The following is a 20,162-nucleotide window of genomic DNA, read 5'->3' on the forward strand; positions in this document are numbered from 1 at the left end:
CACAGCTTCCAGGGCACTGGGTGATCCGCGAAAGTGTAGATGCAGTATACACCTGGAGATTGACATTCCCGGATCCTACGGGATTACTGCGAGATCACCGCAAATTTGGGGCTATAATAGACGCTTTCCGGCGCACTGGGCGCAAGTCTCATCGCTAAGGATTCTGGTGTACAACGGATAACCTCTGAACAGATCGTGCTTGTGGATAACGTATATATAGTTTTTGCGATAACTGAAGCCCTGATGCGGCCGCGGGAAGAGATTTAAAATTTAAGGGCTGGTGTGCGCCGACGCAAGAAATGATGGTAATTCAATCCAGCACCGATCCTGTACTACCGCAGATCATACAATTGATCACACCTCACTAAATAGCGATATATATGTTCTTGGGCGGCTTGTTGAGACTGAGTGGAAGGCATCAAAAAAAAAACGAAGCAAGGCTTAATTAGACCTAATTACTATTCAAGGACTTGGAACCACTTGCATTGATATTGTGTCGCGGTTGGCGGCGGAGCTACTCGTTAGCGTAAGTCGTTACGGTGAGCTTTGTCGTCAATTCATGCCTTATAACCGCGTCAGCTGCTACTTGTAGCTTTAATTCAACGTGCGGCACGCTGAGCACTGTGCCAAAAAATCTGCTCCGTTCTTTATTCAGATGTTCTGCAAGGCTCCAGCAGGCCCCTACTATATATTGGCAAATATTAATCCGCTGACTAATAGGAGAGTATCCGGTCTTAGACATCTAGATAACCGAGTATATAAGTGAGTTGTTCAATAAACCCTAGAACTGGCACAGATTGCGTAGTTCTTCGAGGGAGAAGAGGATAAATGCCGGGCTGGAGCAAATTTAGTAATACATGTTTGCCATCGCGCCAATCTGGTTCCAGAGATGTACGTGCTCTCTATAGGTTTTGATCATTTGGCGTCGCTTGTCAGTGGTTAAATGTACGTGTGGCCTTAAAGGTAACGGGCATATAAATGTAGAGCCCAGTGGCGAGTGTCACTTCGGCACCCACAATTGCAGACTCGGATGCCGCTTTCCAACACTCACTCTCAAACCAATGCCTTCGCCGCACTTCAACGAGAAAGTCAAGGTCGAGCAGATTATAGGACTCTACGTCGAAAGGCATATATAGGCATGCGCGGGTCATAGTCTATGGCACAATTAAGTAGATTTTTCACTGCAAGCGGCCATGTCCCTCACATTAGTAGCATATAGCTTTCATTATTGATTGTCCTGCGTGGACACAAAGCAAAACCATCTCGCCCGAATGGATCCTACGTTCGTCGCAATCAAACTATTGTCGTTGCCAGGTTAACCAGTTGTTACAGGGAAAATCGTACTGGACAGTTGACATTCGTGAATGAAAGTATGGCAATATCATCATTCAACTCTTACTCTGGTTCAACTCGACAGAAATCCATGGCCATTTCGGCCGGGTTATGAATGACTGCATAGCTTTGACTTCATATAAGCTCAGCCAGTCGCGGCGGGCCTTAGTTTCTGACTTCGAAGGCGTGCAAGAGAATGAATGGGACGAGGCTCGTCTGGTCTCCGACCTTGATGGGCAACAGTGGATTGAGTTAGATTAGGCATATCAATCCCCTGCAGAAGAAACGCGTTAGAGGTCTTCTTATTTGCATCTCTTACGGGAACTGGAGTAGCACGTAAGGTGAATGTGGATAATCATAAATAAAGAAGAACATCATTTCTGAGTTCCCGAGACAGAGCTCGTGCTCAAGTTCGACAGCGACTCGTAAATCCGTCGTGTTGTTGATGAACGATGATCACCGCTGTACCTGCGGTAAACAGTGTATCAAGCTTAAAGAATATGATAGACCACTACTAGTACTAGTGACGAGGTCGATTTGGATGGCAAGGCATAAGGGAGGGTTTACCGTCGTTTGATATCGTGACCTCGACCGTGATCGGCGTTCAAAGGTCTGGAGGATGGCGCTTCCTACGGTATACATATATCACTGCCGACCCGAGTAGAAGCGAAGCCTGGTCAAGCCTGAGGGCGTGGGGACGGTGAACGGGCTGCCAGTGGTCAGGCCGATCAGGGACTACGACGGAGTCAACCTGCGTGAAATCAGTTCAGAACCGTGCGCTTGGCCGTGAGCTACTAGTACATGTTCATTTCTTGTACTCTGACAACCGATCGCGGCTTAGCGAACTTGGTCGCAAGTACTAAGTAAAACCTGGCTTACCAATCGTGAGATCAACTCCCCAGTTCCCATTATATATGCATTATGCTCGTTCAACTGGAGTACTGGGGCCCAGCTGACGCGTCACTCCCACCTTAATGCCGTGCTACTAAAATGTGACCAAAGCTGACCAATTGTGACATAAGTGTAACTTGTGTCCGAACTATGTGCGTGATGCATGGGGCACGGACTGGTTTAACACCACCTACTTGATCATGGACTCTTGTCGCTATAATGTTCTGTGAGATATCCTGGGTTTATGGCCTCTTCGTTTGGTATCAGAATCTTTGGGGTTTGTGATTCGGAGATCACGGTGTCCGCATTGCATCCGCACCGTTCTTCGCCTTGCCTCCCCGTCACACTCAGCATCTTGGGTGATACCGAGGTGTGTAACATCCCCCAATCAACTTTGGCGCTTGCTCACCTTGCATCTTAGAACGTTTGCCATACCGACGTCCGCGACCTCCGCCTCTACCAATGTGTCACGAGCTTGCTCATAATCAAAGACGAACATCGCGACGCTGTCAACGAAGACTCCTTTTTTCTGGCTTGACGCGTTCAAGGGACTGCTGAGCACATCGATCCCCCTTCAAGATGGAAGAGTTTACCAATTAGAATACCTTTTGGATGAAAGTTGAAGCCTCCAAGGTGTGTAATTGTGGAGAATTTATCTCGCCCGCTCATGACACTGTATCAGACGCTGCACTTCCTTCCCAAGGGCCCTGTCGGCGTTTTCCTAACCATCTGAATGTTTTCACGTCTGTAACCCTCCCCGCCAGCGCGTCATCCACCAAGCAACGCCTTGTCACCACCATCCGGCGCGAAGCCCTGACCGCCCTCAAAGCCTCACCGCGCTGGTTGACGATCAAGCGCCTGGAGCCTAAAGCACCAACCAGTGGATTCATGGCTATGCTCAACACGCTCCCTCGACGACACTCATCCATCCTTTTCCACCTGCGCACGGGGCACATCGCCCTCAACAAGTTCCTACCACGAATTGACCCAGCGGTATCTCCGCTCTGCCCCGCATGCCGCTCCGCTCCGGAATCCGTACACCATTTCCTCGCAGCGTGTAACGCTTACCGCCCCCAGCGCGAACGCCTGCAAATGGCGTTGAGAACCACTAGAGCCGTCGACGTCAACGCGCTCCTGCGCGGCCAGAAGCACGTCCGTCCCCTTCTTCAGTACGTCCACGAGACGGGCCGCTTCGCCTCCTCTCTGGGCAACTTAGAGCCTCCCCCCCGGAAAGCCAAGAGTAGCGGCCTAGCCACAGCCACCGAACAGCCATTGCCCCATTGCCTCGTCTCCCGTGGGTAAGATTTCACCTTTGCCTTTCTCTCTCAACCTTTGTCGCGCCCCGCAAATACCTTACCCTACTTACACGGCCGGACCACAATCTACGAACATCCCAACGCCGCCACACCTACTTTCACACCTGCTACCAATGCTTCACTACACTAGAGACTGAACCCGCCTATACCGGCGGCAGAAGTTATTGTTTCGTCCCGATTATAATTTTTACCCCCTCCCCCGTTTTCTCCCTAACGTACGCTAGATTTGTCTACCATAAGGCCTTGCCTCAGAGGACAATAAACGATGATTTTGAACTGAACTGAACGTCTGTAACCCTTATATCCATTCTACAAACGCCACCACCTCTGCACCTATGCAAACCCTCCCACTTCCTCGGATGAGAAGACTATTAGCCTGTCACCTACTCGTCTCAGCCTCCAGCTCCCTTTCCAAGATTGTCAGAACAACCCGCAACGCTAAGCGCCCACATACTCGCGCTCAAGATCTTCCTGGACGGGAGCCTTGCCCGTGCGAGCCATCTCGACCATAGCGTACGCAATTCGTTGGTTAGGGAAGCGATACACGAAACTTCCATAATTTCCATACCAGCAGTCCCGCTCGTCCCCAGTTCGCTTTGATAGTGCTTATTTCCCCATGTCACTGTATATCATTCCCAAAATGAATGGAATATCATAGAACATAAGTAGTTGTTGAAGTGAAAGCAAAATCAAGACTTTTTGAGAGCATCAAGCACCTCGACTGCAAGTACATTACGTACTGGGCTTCTAGTGATTCGTCTTCGACAGAGAGGACATTGTAGCTTAAGTAAGCCACCCTCTAAAAGCTGGATCACAGTCTTAGATGGCGTAGACTTAGGAAGAGGAATTTCCTGAGCCCGATAATACTGTTCGACGGCGTTTTTTGCTAGCTGACGAATGCAATAAATACAGAACGTGTGGCCGCAGCTGAATCTGGAATACCATCAGCACTTAATCTTGTTTAGTTCAAGCAGTAAGAGACGCACGTCCATGGCCTTTGCATCTGTTCTAGACATACCGCACAGGTTATAAGTTGCACAATCTTGCGGCGAACCTAACGTACGTTCGTTAGATCTATGAAAGGTTCACTCATACCCTAGATGAGACCTACATCATCTCTTTTTACACGAGGCGCAGGCTGCAAAACAGCCTTTAATTCTTCGGCCTTTGCTTTGGAATCACCAGATGCCGCATTGGCTTCTTGGAGTTCCTCTGATTCAACTTCGGGTCCTGTAGATGCAACCCCTGACGTCAACTCGTAACAAGACTCGTAAGCAGCCTTGCCCTTCAGACTTAAGCTTAAGGTTCGGGTGATAGAGTTTGTAAGCTATAAGAGATATTTTGAAGTAAGTAAAGGTAAATGCTTCGCTCGTAGCGGAGTGTGATGATCAATCACCTGTTCTATTTGGACGTCCGAGTCGTCTTCACACTCGGGCTTGCGTGGATCAGAAGAGCCTGAGGCAGAAGCTTCTTGTACTTTCTTGGAGCGGGTGTATCTATCCTGAGCATAGTTGGTAGGGTTTCTTGATGGACCAGAAGGCTTATATGCAGAGGCTTCGTGACGGGTTCGCCGGGACGTAGAAGGCATTGGGCCGAGGTGCTGGCACACCAAGTTTAAGCTTTAGCTTTAGCTTCACACCAAGAAGTGGGGGCTGACGCAACATCCGATGGATTATGTAAGCTCTACCAATCTCAGCCGCACCTACGTGAGGCTAAGGCTCGCCCTTGGCTCGCCCACTGTATCCTGGCCTCAGCGAACGTCCTATTGTAATGAAAACGTCCGAATAAAGTGCCATTTTTTGTAGGAATATAGCACAGTGCTTTAAATATATGATCACTACCGTTAGCCCGGCTTCACCCATTCTTCTCCATCAAGGTCCGACACCAAACGGGCCTCATTCCATTCGTTCTCTTGGATGTCTGCAAAATCAAAGGGAGAGCACCCCCGCAGCTCGCTGGGGGTACCTGAAGCTAAAACGAGACAATCGTGCATGACATGACCAAAACGACTATGAATATCTGGTGATTTGAACCACAATATGAATCTAGCAATGGTCTTGTCAATGCCAAATTCCTTGTCACGTATGTCGATGACCCAGCTTGACTCCTCCTAGAATAACGGTCAGCCCGCTCAGAAAAGAATATGTACAACATTCTTACCTCATATGTCTGCGAATAAACCTTCCAATCTGGTGTTATGGTTTTGCCCTGTTTACATACAGGGCTCTCAATGATAAAAGCTGAATATTGACATCCAGCGACTCAGGAACATACTCAGTCAGGAGGACTGTACACATACTTGTTCCATATATTATCACCGTCGCATGTCTGTACGTTTCAATGAAGCGTCCCATTTGTTGCTCGACCTTGACCTTTCCATTGAAGTGTGGTGGCGGTGGCGGCATGTCAGTCGAGTGAATGAGACGGGTCCTGGCCATTTTCGTGGCCTCTCGGCAAATCTGATGGGATACTATCATGCGTATTGGTTGGTATCATGCGCCCGTTGACGCACCGACAGCTTCAAGGTGTATCAATATTGCTGGTGCTGCTGGCTACTACTAGTAACTTGCAATTCCGAGCTTGACGAGCGTGCCATCCTGCATCTCGGAGCAGTCCGGACATCGGACAGGCTAAGATATCGTATTTTCCATCAATATTTCAAGGCGTCGCGCAACTTGGTGTGTGATGGATTTTCACAAGTGGGAACACCGAAGACTTGGCTGGTACTATACAGTATATCAGAGAGAATTCTGTCACATTTTGCCGGTCTCATGTGCGTCGGTGCGCCGTTGTCACAACGTTAACGTTTCTCTCCTCTCTCGGTCGGCGCTTTCTCGCTCACCAAAACAGCCAACGACCCGGTCAACGGCGAGTAACGTAGGTAAATTTTAACAACACATATGTTTTCTTACGATTAAAGGTTAGTATATACCCCCTCCTTCCAGATGGGTCACACGGGTCTACCAAGCCCTCTGGAGCCCAGCCAAGGACTCGTAAGCTCTCCTATACGCCCTCAAGCTCTTCGAGGGACTCACAAAGCGACGTAATCTCAGCAAAGCTCACGTACTCAGCACGGTGGTCAGCGCACCACACGTTCTATGACATCCGGTCACCGTCGTACGAATAATCCAGGACACGAAGCTGATAATGAAGATTTACCGTCTGTTCCCAGCAAGCGCCGGCGGACAACCCCGGCGACATTCAATACCAAGCCAAAACCTAATACCTCTAGGAAACAATACAAAGACCATCGTCAGCGGGCTTCCACAGCCGAGCCGGCTCCAGCGCTACCTCTTCGCCGGTCTCGTCGACGTGCCGAGAAAGACTTCAAAGTTGCTGATGTCCGTCCGTCGAAACCAAGTGCTGTACTGAAGTCACATACAAAACATCAGGGTTTGTCCATTGCCTTGAATCTAATTACTCATCAGTCCAACAGCTTATTGATATTCTGAACTTAGCTGAACAAGGCAAAGCGAAAATCAGTGGTGACGCAAGCGCTTCAGAGTCAGCAAATCGCACCAAGAATATGGTCTACGCTCACGGCGAAGAAATCACTCATCGTGTTACCCCCTTGAGTGACGCATCAGTGATCGCTGTAGAGTCTGAGTCCAGTCTCGTTGCATTCAATGAAACAGCCGATCTGACACCGCCGCAACCTGAAGAGACTCCAACAGAAATCTGCACAGAACGGTCAGACGAGAAGACTCCCATTGGGAGGAGCCAGCCCGAACAAGAAGCCCCCATTGACTTTCCATTGACCGAAGACATCATGGAAGCTCCACCTGCACTCCCTCTGCCATTTCCGGCCCTTCCAAGTGTCGCAGAGGGGTTGGATGGCCAGGTTCAGGACGACAGTATTGACCAGACCTTGGATTGGGCAGCACTGTGTTTGCCTGACCCAGGCCTTTCAGATAAAAAAGAACCGGTACGTGTCTCGACAGGTGACTTACGTGGAACTTGCGCTTCAACAATACCCCAATGTCATCACCTTTCTCACATGTTATGACGACCTTGACGTGCTCAGAGTGCTAATATCCATAATGTCACCGCAGGATCCGATCAATCTTCCGCAAGCTTCCATAGTTTATGCAGCCAACACGGCCCGACAGGAATATCGCAGGCACCTTGTCGAAGCATACAAGTATTACAATAGGATTCTGGCAGCTCAGCATGCCCTTCAACGCCACCGGCATTTTTTGTCCGCTCAATCTGACATCAATAAGAAGAGATCGTTATCGAAGATACCGAAGAAAATTGCTACAGCTACAACAAAGGAGGTGAAAGAGCGTGCAATGAAGAGACTGGCCCGGTGGCAACAAGAACAGGAATTGCATGCGTCTATGGAGCGCTTGGGGAGTTTGTCGCTTGAGTAGCCCCTACCAGGATTAGTTACCAAGCTTGTAAACTCATGGACGTACTCAATCTAATTCTATCGATGGACCAGCAAATCGGCGGACACCAGACAAAGCATATACATTTGTGGGAAAACATTTGTCCCGTCACATTCTCATTATCTGAGAAATCCTGGCATCGCACCATTATCAGAAGGATGGCGGAATTCCACTCGCTTTAAACATGAGCAACAAAGCACGAGGGTGACACATCTACCAGAGAACGCTGCTTCCATTCATATCCTCCCACTCCCTACATGTAACTTCGCAGCCAAGGCTACATGCGAGACCTGATCATCCAGTGAAACACACTATCGCTCATGAAAAGAACCAACTTCGTTTGGCGCTCCAAAACACGGCGGCAGTCCAGCTAACGCGAACAATGGGACAGGGGTAGAGTGAGATATAATATAATCATGAGAAGCAGCCTGCGAATGAGGGTAAAGCATAATCGAACCCTACTAAGTAGGTATTGACCACTGGAACTAGAAAAGAAGGGATCCGAACAACGAGGGTATCCGATGCCAGTAAGCATGGGAACTATATAGATAAATGAATCCATGTAGCAGGCGGAGTAACGAGAGGGCTACCACCAGATGTAAACGATCGAGTCCGGGAACAAGACATAGGTTACGGTCCCGCTGTGGGTATAGCAGGTGCGGGAATATGGACTCTGTCATACTCTAGACAGCGCGGCTCCGCTCGAGCCAGGGTTTGTTCAGTACGCTGGGCCTGGATTGATAAGAAACGCCAGAGTTCTTCGGACTTCATCGAGACCTTGCGGCCGAACTCAGCGTGCGGGCAGCGCGACAGATGAACGAGACGCGGTCCGAAATCCACCGACTGGTGGAATAAGGCGCCGCGGGACTGAGTGCGAATGATGGGGACAGCAGTGCGAGCATCGGCAATGGCACCCCCGGCGACAATACTGCCATTGGCATGAGCTGAGGTCGGGTGTGGGCATCGTTAGCATCGTCACCCATCATAGCGTAGAGGTGGCCGAGGCTCCGGGGGGTGCTTGACAATCTCGAACTGTTGTTCCGTGAAGACTCCAGCAAAACTATCGGCATTGAGGATCATGTCGTCGCTGGGTATGCGACTGCTACAGGGAGGGGTCCATCCTTGCTAGCCTTGGTTCGGTTCATATCGTCACAACAACAATATGTCTCCTTGGCGATGGCGAGCTGAGCGCCGGTGACCATCTTGACCTGTATGCCGAGGAGAGCGTGATTGGTACATTCGTGAACGGGGTTGTATGATTCGAGCACCAGAAGAAGATGCCACTAACATGACCAAGGGTTGCGGGTGAAGGAACTAGCCAAGCACACGAAGTTTTCAGCCAGGACAGGCGGTAAGAAGGGTTCGGCGGCCCGAAACGAGAAGACGTGAGTGCTGGCGTAAGCGTCATTCGCTTCAGCCAAAGCGGGGGTGTTAGACCCAGAGGGAAGGGGGAGCCATTTGCGCTGGCGACTGCGCTTCAAGGGGCTTCGGGCGACGTGTGCGACGTCGAACCCACGCAGGCGACTGCGTTCATGGGAGGGAAAAGCCAGGTGTCTATGAGCTTGCGTGTCCTACGGTATTTTTCAAAGTCCGATTCCCACCATCGTGACTTACCATGAACCAACCATGAACATGCGATCGGGGACATGCTCTACGAATCTGTGCGCCTATCTGAATCTGCTCGAAACCGGGGTCGGCGGATAACTCGGTTCAAATCGCGTCAACGTTGGCCACCCATTGAACGTTTGAAAGTTGAACATTGATTAGGCAGCAAATCTCTCTTGATAAGCAAAGTAAGCTGCTCAGGATGCTGAGGTTGCGCCGTCTGACTGAAAGTTGCCTTAATTCTTCCGCAGTCCCGGTAGCGCAGTTCTCCTTACTGTTGAGGTGTCACAGACGTCGGGCTTACAAAGGCAACTCCCATATATCCTTCATCATCAGCTCACAACTAACTCGTACGAATCATCCAAAAGGCTACGTAGGCAATCTCGTTGTGACCTGTTTCATCGCGCTTCCAGGCGTATTCACCACGGCCCCCATCCTTCCGCAGAATCAGAAGCTGAAGCGCTATGAAAGACTCATTGCATGGCCGTACGTCCCCCCGCCCACCGACGGGTCGGATAGACTTGATAGGCTGATCACGGTCCTCTCAACTGGGATGCAGGGCGCAGAGCATTTGCCTCCAGAGGCAGCATATTCAGTCAAGTACGCACTGAAATACTAGGCTTTGTTTTACATAACCAGGTTTCATGGCCCGGCCATGCGGGGAGGCCGATCCACATCAAGGAGACACTTGATTTCGTAGGAGACTGTCATGGACTCCCCTCTGACATGTCCTCGTGATCGCCATAGCCCATCTTGTTCACCTTGTCAGTCGACCTCGCTCGTGAGTAGCAAGCGCGATCTATGCAAGGCTAAGGAGGTAAGCTATCTCTTTCTCCCCAGCTCGCCTCGACCACTTACTTTTAGCTCGCGAGGGCTACCAAGGACACATAAGATGTACTTGAAGATCTACATCTCCCTTTCTCTTCTCCCTCCATTAGCGACATCCCCCCCTGTCCTCCATCCGTTCCTCCCACTCTCTCACCAAATGTGTACTCCCATTATGCAACGGGTTGCATGTCATGAGCCGATAATAGGACCCTCGCACACACAATCTCACCAGGCAAACAGTTTTCTCGCACCTCCGGTACCCGCGACCATATGCGAGCTGAATGGTGAGTCCAAAAGCTCCATACTTATTTATCCCTTTCTTCCCACTGGCTCGACGATCGCTGACTTCGGGCGCTTCGCCAGCGAAGCCCACCGCCTACTAGCTCTGGTGCGCCGTCACGATGATCAATTCACCCATAGTACGAAGATAAGTGCTTACAATGATGTTCTTTCCGCACACGTCCATCATGATCGAAGTTACCATGCTGGATGAGTTTCCCAACTAATTGCTGCTTGTATTCGTGACCAACACATCTTCCCTCTGCTCGCTGTCCTCCCAATCTTCATTTCAACATTGGATATGTACACAGACACGAATGTAGCGCCCTACTATTCGATAGTAATCTCTTTCCGAAAAAGCGCCTCTCCAATCTCCTTTGACTGAACCCGTTTTTCCTTGAGTCTTTCCAAACCATGTTGGATACTCTCTAAATGCACCGTTAAAGGGACGCGTCCACGTGTAAGGTCTGGAGCAGCAACCCTCTCTCGTAAGTCCTCCATGTCCTCGTTCATCATATTTAAAGTCTGCAATGCTGCGATGATGTGTGCAAGTGCCCGCTTCCTGTACTCGCCCAGATGATGAAGTAGGGCAAGTTTGTCATCATAGGATCGAACCTCCTGCCTATTACCACCCAGAACTGTCCAAAGGTGAGCTAGTAGCTCATCCTTCTCGCGAGTGACCGAGCCAAATTCGCGCACGACAATTGCCTGAATAGCAGCTAGATCTTCTTCTAGCACGGTGAGGTCGGCAAGGGATATTTCGGCCTCGATGATGAGCCGTGCGATTGCCGCCGAAAGTGTTTCCATGGCGTCTGTAAATGCTTCGAGAACCATTTCACGAGACAAGGTGCCTCTAAACGCAGGAATTAGGGCAACGAGAGCGAAACGAGACTGCGTATTGGCGTGAGCCTCTTGAACAATTTGCATTGTATAGCTGTTAACAGCTGTGACACTGTGAGATTATCAGCACTAGTCTATTTTTTGTCTAGCGAAGCAATGAAAACGTACTGGTCGACGGCACCTCCTACTTTGGCCCCTAGTCGTGTAAGCCCTTTCGCCGTCTTCTTTGCATCTTTCACGAATGCATCGAGAAGATCAGCAAGCAGGTCGCGACTCTTCAAATCGCTGTTTCGTACAAGCAAGCTGAGATCGCTAGTCACAAGCTCAGCCTTGCGCACTTCAAGAGACAAGCCGACGCCACCGATGGCGTTAGACATCAAATGATCGAAAGTGCCTTCCTGGATACGCATAAGTTCTGGAAAGTCAATCTGCTGCGGTTTCCTTGACTGATCTCCCGAAATGTTTGGCCTGGTGTCTAGTGAGTGAGACTCAAAGGTTTGGGTAGTGCATAGGAGGCTAGAAGATATTCCAGGAACAACACATAGAGGGGATAATGCCGTGCGTATGGTTTCCGAGATTTGAGCGGTGGCCCATGCAAGCATCCATATGAAAAGAAAAAGGGACAGTGGTCGCCGGAACGCACGGACGGCGGGGATAGCAATGTCCATGGCATATCTGAGCGTATGGTAAAAACCATGTCGAAACGTCGCTATTGCTGACTCGATAGTAGTCGCACGTAAGTATGGACGATTTTTGATGTGTACATGCTGGAGTGGGAAGGGAACCAAGTTAGGAGACGTGGGGGAATGCGAGGAACGAGGAGGACGAGGCAGGTTGTGTTTCGCTGTGTTCCGTTTTGGGCGGCGTAGTTGAAATATCGCAGCTGATACCCTATTAACACCTGAAGGCAGTTTTCCCGATTGTGGCTTGCCACTGGGAAGACTATCATCCGAGATATCTTCCCAGATACTGCTGTTGCGGTCCTCGGCAGTTACAGTAGTACTAGTGGGCTTGGAATTCTTTAGAATACAAGCAGTGGGAAACTGCGTTAGGTGTATTGTAGGGGGTATAAATAATGTTTCGTACCTCCGGACCCACTGAGTCTAGCATTGGTAGGATAGTAGCAGCGCAAGGCTTGGGAGTAGCAGGGTTCAAAGGGTGTAGAATTTTAACCCGACTTTTGATCGTCCTGCAAATTTGGAGCGATAAAACACGGATGCATTAACGCAAAGGCTCGATGGTCTACCACGCGCACGGCGTTACTAGTTAACAGCTGCACAAACGTACACATATGGCATCGAACAGATGGCTATATTTGAATGGTAACAAGCCCTGGTCCTTCACTGTCACCAGGGCCATCGTAAATGCACGCTTCTGCTGTATACATGATGTACGCTGAAGTTGAAGGTTGATTACGCTATCTCTAATACTATGTTGTCGAAAAGGTGGACACGGTTACATAGCACGTTTTTTCGGGTGACTTACACGTGTATGTTGAAGTTGTCTACCAATGAGACGTTTTAACTAACAGATCGCTCCAGCGGAAGCCATACAAAAGAGAGTCGAGATGGTGGCAAAGTTCGACATAGGTAAATCATCATCTTTTTCGAACTTGAGATGAAGTGTCGAGGTGCATCAGATGATGTGTTCGTCATAGTCTCCTAGCAGACCTTGACACGTGCTCAGCCAGAGGCTTCGCTCTATGTTCGTCATTGGGACCATCTCGAATGCCAACTTCTGGCGCTACCAGATCCTTTCGAGGGGGTCAAGCCAGAGTTTTGAGAGGTGATCCCAAAATACATACGGCACTCATTTGTGTTCTGAAGATGGAGCCCGGGCCGAAGTCCCATGGTGAGCGGTCAAAAGGTCAGTTTTAGGCATGTTCTTTGACTGGTTTAAAGAATGACGAAGGAGCTTCCGAGTCGTGTTTTCGGGTGAAGAAGATCGTAGATATTCCCGTAGTCCTGAGAAGCATCCATGGTCGGATCGATGATATAATCATACATAGATTCTATGAAATCCAGCGTATGAAGAGCTTCAGGACATGCTTGAGTGACAACTACAACAAAGACGACAAAGAAAATAAAAGACAGTACTAAAGCTTGGCTAAAGCTATGATTGGTTTAGTTACTACTGCCGTGGCGGGTGCTCACTTAAGCGCTCAATATTAATGCAATCAATCGCACACAGTCTGTACCTGCGCACCCTCACCTCCTTCAAGTTGCTTTCCCGGAATACATCACCCTGAATAATCATGGCTACGTCTTCAAGCCGTCGCTCTCGGTACACCATGGATCGCTTTGCCATTCATGGTCCCTTCCCCGGCAAAAAAAATTCAACCTCAACTGACTCTGTGCGCACTATATCAGTGAGCCGCATTAAAGGTGTGTCCATTCTCGCATGCCATTTCCATACATACCCATGAACAACACCATCAGATTTGGACGTGGCCCGGAGTGCTGATGCTGAAATTCCTAAACAAATCATCCGCAAGGGAATGCTATATCTCCTTCGAGCCACTCTAACTGTGGTCTTACATCGTCTCACCCTCGTGGCCGTTGCTCTCGTTTTCTCCATTTTATTAGCTGGTTCTAGAGAGTGTGGACTACCCGGCCTTCCAGCTAGTGGCGCGTCTCGACGGGAACTGCCCTCAAACATGATCTGGGAGCATCGACTGGAACGGCGCCTACAGCAATTAGAGGATCGCTTTCTAGCAAACGAAGAGTCTCTGGCCGTTGCGTTATCTCAACAGGCAGCCGCTATGGAATCAGCTATGAACCGACACTCCAAAGATATTCTTGGTCAAACCGACTACGCATTACGAGGCCGAGGTGGTGATGTGGTTCCAGAACTAACGTCCCCCACTCGCTCGCTCCCCGACCACACTTGGTTTTCCCAGTGGATTCACCACGCCATTGGCTGGGATATCCGGTACAATCACATCAATCCGCCTACGGTCGCTATTGACGGTGATATCTCCGTCGGAAATTGCTGGTCATTCGAAGGATCCCAAGGTCAGATTGGGCTTCTTCTAGCAGAAACCTTGCACGTCAAAGCTATCAGTATTGACAATCCCCCCTCCGATCTACTGACAGACGCAGAGATCACTCGGGCACCAAAGGACATTGTCATATGGGGTCTAATTTCCGAAGACGACTTACCTTTGTTAGATTCCTCTCTTACACTGTGTTCAGAGAACTGCTTCTCCGCACATGCTGGCCAAAGGCATACTTTCGTTCAAATTTCCAAATTCAAGTATGATACCGCGCACTACGAGCATGTTCAGACCTTTTATGTTCCAGAATATGTCACCTCTCTAGGCATTACTTTCAGGACTGTGGTGGTAGATATTCGCTCTAATTGGGGCTCAAGCTCGAGCTGTCTTTACAGAGTCAGGGTACACGGATTTTAGTCTAATCGCCATTAGTAAACTTGATAGTACATTGCCTGTACGTAATGACTGCAGCTCAGACCTAACTAAAATTCGTAATCTTAGTGTACTTAGTCATCGGCATCGCAACTTTGACTTACATCCCTCCAGAGCGATTACTCATACATTGATCACGATATGTAAGGTATTAGAGGAAGTCAGGTTCACAGAGCCCATGTTCGTCTACCAGCCACTCGGCTGGTGGTCAAACAAACTCCGACCGGTGTCCTTCGCCATCGGCCTTGTAAGTCGCAATTGACTGACCCTCCAGCGTTAGCCACATATCCCCGTCTCCTCTGAACGCTCAGCATGTCGCCTCCCCTCACTCGGGCTGCTGCCCGGCGCGGTCATACCAGCGCCGCACAACCCTCTGTAGAAAATCATCACGCTACTCGCAGAGGTTCCCGACTCGGAAATCCAATGAAACCCCGAAAAAGCACTGGAAAGCGACTCCACCGTCCTCCTTTTCGATCTCGTACACCATCTACAGAAGCACTACCGCACCCTGACGACCAGGTCACGGGCTGGAGGGATTATAAGCATACTCGAGATGAGAATGCACAAACTGATGATACGGTTTTGCCTTTCTCGCTCAACGAACTTGAAACACGCGGACTGGCACCCTGGGCGGTCGCTACTAACAACGAACAAGCAGCCATGGAGGTCGTCCCTGACAACGATGAAGCAGCCATGGAGGCCGTCACCTACAGTATGTTCAGACTTGAGGAATTGGATCTGCTTTTCCTTAATAAAAAAACTAAACCTGGAAATCATCTGCCCGCAGACGCGAATCTTGTGCCTGCCCAAGGTAACCCATCTGAGTGCTATGACTGGGATAGCGATCGTTGATATCCTACCCTTCGGGCCCAGGCAGCTACCCGGATCCGCAGACCGAAGACATGCCAGTTACTGCCCAAGGTACTTTATCTAAGTGCCGCGACTGGGATAGCGATCGTTGATATACTATCCTTCAGGACCAGGCAGTTCACCACACCAACAGAGATACGCCATGCCGCTCATACTCTATGATCGTACTTCACAGCGCGATCTACTCGCTGATCAGGCCGTGTCACTTGAAGCATCACAGGATCATCTTTATCCTTCCGGCAGGCAGGCAGCATCAACTATTCCTGTAAATCATGATCTGCCCGCAGACACGAACCTTGCGCCTGTCCAAGGTAGTTTATCTGAGCGCACTGGGATCGCGATCGTTAATATACTATCCTTCACCAGGCAGTTTACCAGATCAGCAGAGACACGTCACGCCGCTTATACTCTACGATAGCACCTCACAACGAGATCTACTCGCTGGTCAAGCCATGCCACTTGAGGCCTCACAAAATCATCTATGTCCTTCCGGCAGCCAGCCAGTATTAACCACTCCCGGTACATCGGCGGTCATTTCCAAACAAGTAGACGATCAGAAGGATCAGAATCACGGTCTCATTGCCAAGCAACTCGCCACCAAGAGCTCAGACGTTCTTCGTGACACCTCCCGGGCAAGGCAAATGTCACCGTCTCCTTTTGCTCATATCGAGTCAGTCTCCTCGGGTATCTCTTCGGAGTCCGATAGTGCTGCACATATCGAAAAGGAGCTAGCTATGTCACCGTCTCCTTTTGCTCATATCGAGTCAGTCTCCTCGGATATCTCTTCGGAGTCCGATAGTGCTGCACATATCGAGAAGGAGCTAGCTGAAGCATCGGTTTCAAGCAAAGACATGGTATATTGCTTTTCAACTGTTTTCGATCACTTTATCTAAATAAGCCAATCAACAGACGGATTACAATTACCAACAAACGGAGTACGACTACCTGCGCCCATTAGCAGATCCAAATTCTATCTGCTCCCCCTCCCAGGCTATGCAGGTTAGAAATGGTAAGTTTTTCATTCCGACGATGGAAGGCAAGTGTTTCCACTTCCACCACGTCAATACCTCAGACTTACGACAGTGGGTTTCAGCTGCACAACCTTCTCAGTCATCGCCGGGACAGCCATCACGTGGGGATAAAAGTATTGTGCAGAAAGGTACTATCTATCAGCGGATCAGGGAATCCTCTGATATCTGTACATAGATGATGATGTCGCCATGACTGAGGTGATGGATCACAGAATGGGCCATCTCCTGATTAGACCCGTATCATCAAAAGTTCATAACGGGGATCAAGTACAAGTAGAAGGCAAAGGCAAGGCACCTATTAGAGGAACCGGACCATCGGCAAGCAAGGCCCAGTATACCGATCAGAACGTCAGAGAGCACACGAACCAGCGTCTCGCACATAATGAGCCAGAGACGCAGATGGATTCCTTTAACATGGTGGGCGGTGTATTTTAATATCCGTATTCAACCTCATGTTCTTTTCACTTTAGGAAGAGGCTTTGAAGCACTTGGCCAGTTCGCCGCAGGTCAGTAACTCAAGCCTCTGCTAGCTGACATATTTGATAAATTTTGACGAAATAGGACATTGCATCGCATGAAGACCTGGCACTCTTATTCTCATACGTTAGAAAGTATGAGAGTGTCCTCACTGAGCCTGAACAAGGTCCAGTGTCGGGTAATCCTACTGCGGGCCAAAGGCCTTTGCATGGCCGAGATTTCCCTCCATTCAAAGGCGACATTGCTCTACTTATCTCATGCCTTCTCAGTAATCTCAATCACCTCAAAAAGCAAGCCACTCGAGCAGAAAAAACGTCACACAACAATGACGTCCCTGGCGGCTTTAGCTCCAGCAGCGTGCACATAATTACCGAAGAATTGGCAAAGACCTCCATCAACGTCGAGTCAGGACCTCGCCAGGCGTCATCCGAGAAACTCATTTCGAACTCTTTGACACCCGCTAATCAGTTGTCTTCGAATGAAGTGATTTGCGAGCAGATGTCTGTCGACAAAGGATCTGCTACTGGCGGCGGAACTATACAATCCCCAACATCAGCCGTCGACGATTATCTAACGAATCCAGGTACGCCTCAGACGTTCAACGATGAGGAAACCTCAGAAATGTTTCCTCATGAACTGACCAACGTCGCAGGAAGCGCAAAGAGGCCAGCCACACGATCTCAAACATCTGCTAACGGAGGACCGCCAACCACGGCAACTACCGCCGCCCACATATCAGGGGAGCCGAGACGAACGCCTGCCGCTAGAGGACCTTCGATCAATCCAGTAACACCAGCTGTTCCCAAAGCGTCTGATCATAACCTTGCCAAGTCACCCGCTGTGCCGGCTCAAGGTCCTTACAAGACTCAAAAAGTTCACCGAAAACAGTCTAAATTAATAATACAGGTGTGCCATTACTTACACTCGTGGATGTTCTTGCCTTACATCATGGCCAGGATCAAATAAGAAAATACGCGCTGAAACTATTAGGAAGAGCAGATATAACTAGTCCTTTCCCCAAGGGTGTCCCTCGTAAGGAGGATATCACCCTTTTCCGTGTGCAAAAACATGTGGGGCCCACTGTTGAGGATTTCCGCCTTGACATCCATGGCTTTCCTCTTTCGCCCTGGAATAGACAGGCCATCAAAATCTTTGCGGAAGACTTCACGAAAAACCACGATTTCAAAGATACTCGCGCAGTTGAGAAGATGTTCGGAACCCATACGGTCGCTCTGCGTACTCAGTTTGCGGCAATCAATGCAGGAAGCATCAGTATAACTCGCCAGAAGCGCAACGATGATGCGGCCACGAAAGCAATGTTGTCCAGAAAGCGTTCTGTAAGCCTGAGTATTTGCTTTCAGTTGATGTGCCAGCTAACCACTCCCAGCTCCGTGAACGTCGCATGTTGGCTTGTCACGCCCATCCTGATCTACATCAGTTTCAGAAGGTTTGGGAGCACATGCCATTATGTGCGATGAGCGAGGATGAACTCGACGGCACTTCATCGCCGCCTCGCTACGTCATTACTAATCCTATCTGGAGATCAGAGCAGGTAACTCATTGGCTACGAACATTAGACCTGGCGTATCTTTCAACGCGATTCAACGAAAATGGGAGGGCTGGGAAAGGTGCTTTCCCTCATTTGCGAGTTCCTTCTACGAGGGTGGCTTCGGAGTCTACTGCGCCAAAGGGATTACCAAAAAACTGGTATGCGGAATCATACCTTCAGACACTCACGTCTGGTGAGCAAAAGGCACTGGAAATGTACGAACCAATCCTACTCCCGCTCAGCAAGGCAGTGTTAAGGTATGCGATACTGAAACATCGCTGGACTTTTTCCCACTGACCTTAAATAACGTAGCTATGCAGAACGCTATCGGGGAATCAAAGGAAGAACGGATAGATTACCACCTCAAGTGGGTCAGAAGTGATAACGCAATCTCCATATTTCGTGCTCGGCGGCGTTGTAGCATTGTCCGGTGTTATCATCGATTATACAAAATTGCAGGTCTCAGATAGATATTCATTCATGCTGGCCAATGGCAAGCCAATTCATATAGCAACGTTTTTGATATTCCCACTGTCAATTATTTGTTTTCCTTGAGATTGTGTAACTTCATCATCACGGCTGGGCTTCCGTAGCGTGCTCAACCAAATTATGTCAGACGCCCTGATGTCAGACCCGGGTGTCTGAACAAAAGCACTGTTATACTCCCTGATATGCAGTAATAAGACGAGCGATTTGTTTGGAGAAATTGCCAAGATTCTCAAAACCAAGCAATGCGACGCAAGGTCTAGCTAGCTCTGACAAGGTCTGTCAATACCTAGCAAACCCCGGGGTTTGAACTTGAACCTGCACAACGTACGCTGCCTTCGGCATACTCACCAAGTGCCTGTCCTATGTATAGAAGCAATGATAGCGAGTAGGTGCGGACATTTTGTCCGCGTACCTATAATGCCATTCGTGCGCAACATCAATATTTGCGGTTCACGCGTAACGTCGAACAAGTTTCTGATTGCGCGTATGGAACACAGGGGTAGATGTACATACAAAGGCGAACGATGGTAAGGAAATTGTGAGAGAATCAGATGCGAAGACAAAGTCCAATGTGAGCAGTCGATTTTGTTGTTATCGAGATCCAAACCACAAGTGAGAAATGTAAAGAACGAGGACAAATGCGCGTATGGAACACAAGGGTAGATGTACATACAAAGGCGAACGATGGTAAGGAAATTGTGAGGGAATCAGATGCGAAGACAAAGTCCAATGTGAGCAGTCGATTTTGTTGTTATCGAGATCCAAACCACAAGTGAGAAATGTAAAGAACGAGGACAAGTCCGGAAGCAAAAACAATGAACAAATACCGGAAAACGA

The 20,162-nt window shown here is 49.3% G+C and overlaps 7 protein-coding genes across 7 annotated transcripts; 3 read left to right on the forward strand and 4 right to left on the reverse strand.

Moving 5' to 3' along the window:
• Positions 1–3,153: 3,153 nt before the first annotated feature.
• Positions 3,154–3,438, forward strand: CONPUDRAFT_28127 (uncharacterized protein; the record flags this gene model as incomplete). Its single annotated transcript, XM_007773541.1, has 1 exon — positions 3,154–3,438. A coding segment is annotated over one exon (285 nt), but the record flags the coding sequence as incomplete, so codon positions are not given.
• Positions 3,439–4,635: 1,197 nt separating this feature from the next.
• Positions 4,636–5,127, reverse strand: CONPUDRAFT_75422 (uncharacterized protein; the record flags this gene model as incomplete). Its single annotated transcript, XM_007773657.1, has 2 exons — positions 4,636–4,866; positions 4,936–5,127. The coding sequence occupies 2 exons, from the start codon at positions 5,125–5,127 to the stop codon at positions 4,636–4,638; spliced, it is 423 nt and encodes a 140-aa protein (XP_007771847.1).
• A 255-nt stretch (positions 5,128–5,382) lies between these two features.
• Positions 5,383–5,944, reverse strand: CONPUDRAFT_75423 (uncharacterized protein; the record flags this gene model as incomplete). Its single annotated transcript, XM_007773658.1, has 3 exons — positions 5,383–5,649; positions 5,700–5,779; positions 5,839–5,944. 3 exons carry the CDS (start codon positions 5,942–5,944, stop codon positions 5,383–5,385), a joined length of 453 nt encoding a protein of 150 aa, XP_007771848.1.
• Positions 5,945–6,637: 693 nt separating this feature from the next.
• CONPUDRAFT_75424 (uncharacterized protein) lies at positions 6,638–7,912 on the forward strand (the record flags this gene model as incomplete). Its single annotated transcript, XM_007773659.1, has 3 exons — positions 6,638–6,880; positions 6,976–7,464; positions 7,592–7,912. The coding sequence occupies 3 exons, from the start codon at positions 6,638–6,640 to the stop codon at positions 7,910–7,912; spliced, it is 1,053 nt and encodes a 350-aa protein (XP_007771849.1).
• Positions 7,913–8,560: 648 nt separating this feature from the next.
• Positions 8,561–9,010, reverse strand: CONPUDRAFT_156779 (uncharacterized protein; the record flags this gene model as incomplete). The annotated part of the gene is made up of 2 exons (XM_007773787.1): positions 8,561–8,858; positions 8,910–9,010. The coding sequence occupies 2 exons, from the start codon at positions 9,008–9,010 to the stop codon at positions 8,561–8,563; spliced, it is 399 nt and encodes a 132-aa protein (XP_007771977.1).
• Positions 9,011–10,972: 1,962 nt separating this feature from the next.
• On the reverse strand, positions 10,973–12,177 carry CONPUDRAFT_61543 (uncharacterized protein; the record flags this gene model as incomplete). Its single annotated transcript, XM_007773571.1, has 2 exons — positions 10,973–11,594; positions 11,651–12,177. Coding segments are annotated over 2 exons (1,149 nt in total), but the record flags the coding sequence as incomplete, so codon positions are not given.
• Positions 12,178–13,736: 1,559 nt separating this feature from the next.
• On the forward strand, positions 13,737–19,218 carry CONPUDRAFT_75426 (uncharacterized protein; the record flags this gene model as incomplete). Its single annotated transcript, XM_007773660.1, has 16 exons — positions 13,737–13,866; positions 13,921–14,825; positions 15,058–15,156; positions 15,429–15,621; positions 15,697–15,720; positions 15,783–15,830; positions 15,887–16,090; positions 16,146–16,633; positions 16,689–16,788; positions 16,986–17,227; positions 17,281–17,316; positions 17,372–17,870; positions 17,940–18,193; positions 18,244–18,624; positions 18,726–19,093; positions 19,149–19,218. The coding sequence occupies 16 exons, from the start codon at positions 13,737–13,739 to the stop codon at positions 19,216–19,218; spliced, it is 4,041 nt and encodes a 1,346-aa protein (XP_007771850.1).
• Between the last annotated feature and the right edge of the window lie 944 nt (positions 19,219–20,162).

The sequence above is a fragment of the Coniophora puteana genome, assembly GCF_000271625.1.
Source record: "Coniophora puteana RWD-64-598 SS2 unplaced genomic scaffold CONPUscaffold_11, whole genome shotgun sequence".
In the NCBI taxonomy this organism is placed as follows: domain Eukaryota; kingdom Fungi; phylum Basidiomycota; class Agaricomycetes; order Boletales; family Coniophoraceae; genus Coniophora; species Coniophora puteana.